At 37.0% G+C, this 6,493-nt stretch overlaps 1 protein-coding gene across 1 annotated transcript; it reads left to right on the forward strand.

The window, feature by feature from the left end:
- Positions 1 to 2,387: 2,387 nt before the first annotated feature.
- On the forward strand, positions 2,388 to 4,780 carry ciao2b (cytosolic iron-sulfur assembly component 2B). Its single transcript, XM_018693812.2, has 5 exons — positions 2,388 to 2,635; positions 3,170 to 3,249; positions 3,595 to 3,720; positions 3,887 to 3,932; positions 4,168 to 4,780. Exons 1-5 carry the CDS (start codon positions 2,509 to 2,511, stop codon positions 4,266 to 4,268), a joined length of 480 nt encoding a protein of 159 aa, XP_018549328.1. The 5' UTR covers positions 2,388 to 2,508; the 3' UTR covers positions 4,269 to 4,780.
- Positions 4,781 to 6,493: the final 1,713 nt, after the last annotated feature.

Genomic DNA, 6,493 nt, shown 5'->3' on the forward strand with positions numbered 1-6,493 from the left:
GGAGGGAGGTTCAGATGCTGTTCAGCAATTCAAAAGGTTGTGTTTGAATGTTGACCCTATGAGGAAAAAATTAAAACTGTCTTGATTCTATAGACCAGTCTGATTTTTGTGAATAAATCCAAATGATGGAGATTCAAATTGTCACAGTTAAAATATTCTGATGATGTTTCTCTGTTTTGCTGCCCTTTTGCATGCTATTTATATTACCAGTTGTGTACTGGTTGTCAACAGCTTTGTGGTCTCATCATATGCACATCAAACTGCTCTGGCCCCATCAGCAGCAATGTTAGTTTAAGATTAAGATCTGGTTCAATATAAATATGAGACCCAGTGTGTACTGAAACACCAAGAATAAACTAGAATTAATCATCTAATACACGCAGTGCAAGACAAGCTGCAGTGACACATGCAGTCAGCCCCACTGATTTATTCATATTGCTAAGAAGGTTTAAATACGGAGGCAGAAGTAATACCACTCTGACTGTTAACTAGCCACAAACATTGTTCATTGGTCACAAATATTTTCTCTAAGCAGGACATAGAATTGTTTTTTTCCACACAGCATGAAATTTCATACCACGAAATGCTATCAGGACTATCGGCAGTCTTCAGCAAACTCCTGTTTGTCATTCTGGTTGTGCGCAGCATTAATGTGAGGTATTTAACTCCTGCGTTTGTGTCCCATTTCTGAGTTGTAGGCACATCCTGCGTCACACTGATGAGTTTTCATCTCAAAATACTCACGCTTTTAGGATCAGGTTTAACTTCTGTAGTACCACATAATGTGATTCATAGATTTTTTTTTTAAGTAATGAAGCTCCTGAAGAAATAAATTTGAAAGATATGTGTGATGTGAACCACACACCATTCCTACTCAAAACAATTTGATTTGGGTTAACAAAAGAGAATGTAATCCTATTTTACAGAAGCTGTTTTCAGTTTGCCACCTTAAAGGTGGCAATCTTGAGACTGTTGGTCCACATTTTCACAATTAGGGAAAATATTTTTTTGCCCTTTTCCTCTGCTGCTACCCTTCTGCGTGACATATATATTACAAAGTGTCATGTAGGTGTCAGCAGTCAAATGCAGCCTCATTATATGCTCATTTTTTCAAAAGGTGAACATATCATGTTAAAATGAAGCTTTTCATATCGACCGGTCTCCTGCATTTCCACTGACTTCAGCAGCTCATTAAGATTCTGTCTTGATGACATCAGCATCTCAGATGTGGCCACAGGCGCTGTTGGTGACGATCTCATCACTACACAAGTGAGGAATGTATAAGAATGTAATATTGTTCCATATTTCCATATTTTTTAAATGTGACACTTGGCTTTTCTGTCCATATTTTCAGCTGAATTGGTATCTGTTACAGTAAAATATCAGCTCCTTTGCTCCTAAATTTAACCAAGATAATTATTATAATAATTATGTGGGAACTAGATGTGTTGGGTGGCTTTGAATATGGACAGAAAATTCCAGTATCATGATTCAGTTTTTTAGAAAGATGGATCAATTAATTGTCTGTTGGGAAATATACTGAGAATCAAAAGCAAGTGGAGTAACCGAGAGGTACTGTATATCTAATCCCCCTTTGTTCAGTTACCCTAATTTCATCATGATGCTCTTTCCTTCGATTCATTACCCACAGATGGAGAGCAGAGTCCATATCACTTTAGGTAATAGGTACAATGGCAATGTGTTCAAAAGAATTAGTTGTAAGTTATGTCTGATTGAATTTGTTGCACAGAATTAAACAAAATATTCTATTTCTTTCAAATCACACTGAACATGTTAATCACAAACTGATATGATGTTGAGGCAGCTAAATCAATCACAGCATGACCCTTATCTGTTATTTAGACACATGAATTTATACCAGAACTTGTGTCCTCTGGAGGTTAATTTTGCCCTTTGCCAGTGTAGACTAGGTCAACTTCTAAAGGTGTTGGTGTTTAGGACAAAAATGGCCAGTGCCTGCCATCTGGTGGACAGACAGAGAGTCACAGCCAGCCAGTAAATTTTTAGAGATTTTATATAAAAAGTTATTATAAGAAATTACATTTTTGAAACTTAAGCACATGAGGAAAATGCCAAGGCAAGCCAAGATTAAAAAGGGAATAACAAAAAAAAAAACTGTGTTTTAAAGACAGAGCACACACACACTTAAATAAATATACCTTCAATATTTAAATGTACTTAGCTACTTTCCCCCCCTAGAGTCAAGCTCCTGTTTGAAAAAGTAGATGAGCAAGTCACTCTTTTTTTACACAGTGATTTACCTTGTTAGGAGCAGTTTTATTAAAATTTTCTTCCGCCTCCTGTATATATGCATGACAAGCTTTGGGTGTAATGTCCCTTTAAGACTCTTTTCGCTCTCTCGCTAGTCTTTTCTGGACCCTGTCGCTTTCCGTTATTCTAGGAAGTGCTGGTACAGTGTTTAGCATAGCACTACTGGTTCAAATTAAGATATTTACTGTTTAACGTGGACTAAAATAAGGTCTAAAAATGTCTGGGGGAACCCGTTTGGAGAACGCAAACCCTGTGATTTTCCAGCGGTCGGGGGAGAGGCTGTTGACAGCGTCAGAGGAGGATGAAGACGTTCATGACCCCATCGACGACAGAGAAATATTCGATATCCTGTTGATAACTTTAACTTGCTCTTCTCTGGTTTAATCTGGTTTTTCGCCTAACACATGTGTTTGAAAATGTTAAACTACATTTAAGTAATAGGCTATTCTCGACACAAGCCTCATGTTTTTGTCTTTCACGTTGCTGGCTGTTGCATCATGTCTGAGGTAACGTTACGTTTTGTTTGTTTTGTTAAGTTTTGGAAAAATGTGTTAGACTGCAGATTGTGTAACTGACATGCAAGAATACCAGGTTGATTAAATTAACTTATACTGAGAGTAAATATCAGGTAATATATATTGAAGTCATATTTTTCAGGGTATTTTGTTACATTTCAAGCTTTGTACCTGGGGGATGTTTGGGTTGTTTTATTAGCTGTTAATTTAAGGCTGTCCATTTACATAACTTGGGTTTTTTAAAGCATTATATTGTTATTAGAATCTCCCATACTACATAATAATGAAAACATACTGACTGCATTGTAGCAGGACTTGTGTTGTTTTTATTATCTTGTCTTGAATTCTTTAACTTAAGTTACATCTGATCAGATCCATTAACGACCCAGAGCATCCTCTGTCTCTGGAGGAACTCAATGTGGTGGAGCAAGTCAGAGTCAAGGTATGTTCCTGTAATGGTGTGTTTTGTTTACTAAATCAAACTAGGTCAAAAAAGGTTTGAACTTGGCAAACATTTATCCTTTCACTCTACCAGTCTGTCCCTCAGGAACCTGTCTTTACAGAGTTTTAAAAAGATATTAGATAGGTGAACTAATGTGCATAAACCAGCCTTTGTCAGCAAAGTAGGCATTATTTACATGACTATTTGTTGTCTTTGAAGAATACTTGGGTCCTGACAATATTATCTCACTGCAAAAAAATACTTGATCCTGAACAAGTTAAGGGAATTTTACAAGTACATTGCATTCAATATAATATAATATATATCTTTTTGTCTTCTTCACAGGTTAATGATGCAGAGAGCACTGTGGGCGTTGAGTTCACACCCACCATCCCCCACTGCAGCATGGCAACACTCATCGGTCTGTCAATCAAAGTCAAGCTGCTTCGCTCCCTGCCAGACAGGTTCAAAGTATGTTTGTGTGTGTTGGCTGTAGAGATGCATGTTTAGCTTAACCTCCTTTGATTTGATCCTTAATTTATATGAACAAAATGTTACACATGTGGCATTTTTGTGTAGAACTGTTTTGTTTCTCTGTTCTGGTCTAAATGCAGTGTGTTTTTCTGTTTCCACTCAGATTGATGTCCACATCACTCCTGGCACTCATGCCTCAGAGGAAGCAGGTAAAAAAAATCAGGACATTAGATAATATTTTCCATTCTCTGTAATATTTACTGCAGATATCTCCTGTTTGATTCCCTTTTTTCCTGATTATATCCTGGTCACAAAGAGCTACATTGTTATGATAGAAATAGTGTTCTAGTGATAATAATTGGCAAATGTGAGGAATTTTTGAAATGTTTTGTTTATGTGTTATGTGATTTCTTTCTTGTGTGGTTTTTGTTGTTGTATGTGCAGTGAACAAACAGCTGGCAGACAAAGAGAGAGTGGCTGCAGCTCTGGAGAACTCCTCGCTGCTAGAGGTGGTCAACCAGTGTCTGTCCACCAGGAACATCTGAGAAGCCAGTCAGCTTTGTTTTTCTGTATTTTTCTCTCAGCCTCTGATTTTTGCAGCAGAACTCCCTGAACTCTCTGCCCTCTGAACAGTCAGGCATGCTTGGCTCTTTCTTTGACAACTGAGATGCATCTGCCGAGCTGTCTTGTCTGTCCACCTGTCACCAATCTTGGCATAAATAGCTGCAACTAGTGCACACTGATGCAGCAAAACAAAGTTAGGATCGTACAGATCCAGTGTTTCCTGGATACAAGCGCAGGGAAACCCTTTCTCGGCTGTGTCTACCGAAAGAGAATAATATATAATGGTCTGAACAAAGCAGAGAAGCTATTCCATTTGTGATTTTACGGGTTCCAATGTGGAAAAGTCGGAGAAATTCAAATTCTTCATACAGGTTAATGCCTGTGTTGTATTATGCCATCTGCTCAGAGTCTGCAGAAACAATTGTTATTTGTACATAATATTATTTCTTTTGAAATTTTATTAAAAGTTTACACAGTAGTAATGAAAAAATCATGAAGATACTTGTGGAGTTTTTTCTCACTCTCGGGTATGTTTTGTACAAGAAACAAAAAAATATCATCAAATGCTAAGTCATCTTGAGTGTACCTTGTCAAGACAATATATGTATGACAATACACTTGTCTGCTGGAGATGCATATAAATTGGAAATCTGAAATGCAGACAGTCTAAAACAAAATCTTTGATTCATCTTTGCACAGGCCCAGAGCTGTTTTGAGGGAAACTGGGTTTAGGGGGAATTTAATTGAGTCATAGATCACAAAATTATTCATAAAAGTCATAATTTGAATTGTAATATTTTACCAGGTAGTGATTTTAGGCACATACTTTCCCTGCATAAGTGCACACTTGTATAGTCTAATACAATACAAGCACTATAATGAAGCTTTTTTTTTTTTTTTTTTTTTTTTTTTTACGCTATCAATTGATTCAACTGTATGGTGATTTTTTTTGGGCTCACTTTTCAGTCACAAATGTCAAGTAGCATACTTTTATATTGTACTGTTAAGGCTGTCTGTTTACTCTTCTCAATATGTGTATACATGACTGAAGTTAACAACAGGTTCAAAAGATTCTACCTATTTGTAGTTAAATGTTGTCTCAAAAATCAGACTTCCCCATCCAGTTAATGTTGTTGTTTAACACCTGTTCTGAAGATTATAACCATTTAGAAAATAAGCAGAATTGACTGCCATGATCCATCCTCATAGTAAAACTGTTTGTTATGTTTGCATCTGACCACCAGAAGGTGCCCTTGTCCTATCTCTGCAAATTCAACTGTCTCCAGCTGAGGAGAGTGATAATGTGAAGTTTCTCCATCAGATCAGAGGAGGCAATCTGGCAGAAGGAACCACAGCACAGAGTTGTCCAACATGTTTGTCCACCCACTCCCGCCTCACTGAACTGACTAAACAGCTATGCTTTTCTTTGAGTCTTATTCAACCGGACAAGCTTGTCAAGATCTTATCCATATAAGGAAACTAGACTGCCACAAATGGCAGGTTGTGTCAAAGTGATGTAAGCTATACAGATACAAGGAGAGAGCATAAATAACAGCATTCTTTATCTCAACTTTTTTCATAATGTTTACTCAGATGGTTGACTTAGAGAGGCCTAATTGTAGAATTGCAGAACACTACACAAATAGCAGAGACTATCTTGATAAATATGAAAGCTTTGGAAAGAGGTATCTGCCAAATTAATGTCATTCAAAAAACTCTCAAAGCCTGAGAAGTTCACAATGAACACACTATTGTACAACCTATACCAAAATAATACAAGCATAACAATGTGATTATGCAATCCCACTGTTTGCAGTCTTGACACTGATATGTTAAGTGGTGCCACTTTTGTCAAAAAGCACCAGTTTAGTTATTCTGTGGAACTGACATCAGATACATTAAGATGATCCTATTTTCAGTTCTGTGATAAAATCTGATTAAATATAGAAAAGAGTAAAAACACTTCAGTAAATCTTTTCCTAATATTGACAACACCATAGGACATCAACATACAGTAGAGTAACACCATAGACACACCACATCACTAAACCTCCACATTAGTATCATAGACACACACACATATTTGTTGGGTGGGAAATAATTGTTGTGCCTCAGGCTAGACTAATACTGATTTTTTTTTCCTCCTCTTGTTCCACATCTGGAAACATTGCATCACTACTAAAACCCCGGAAAAGAGCCCCAGCCA

Source organism: Lates calcarifer, linkage group LG16_LG22 (genome assembly GCF_001640805.2).
Source record: "Lates calcarifer isolate ASB-BC8 linkage group LG16_LG22, TLL_Latcal_v3, whole genome shotgun sequence".
Classification (NCBI taxonomy): Eukaryota; Metazoa; Chordata; class Actinopteri; family Centropomidae; genus Lates; species Lates calcarifer.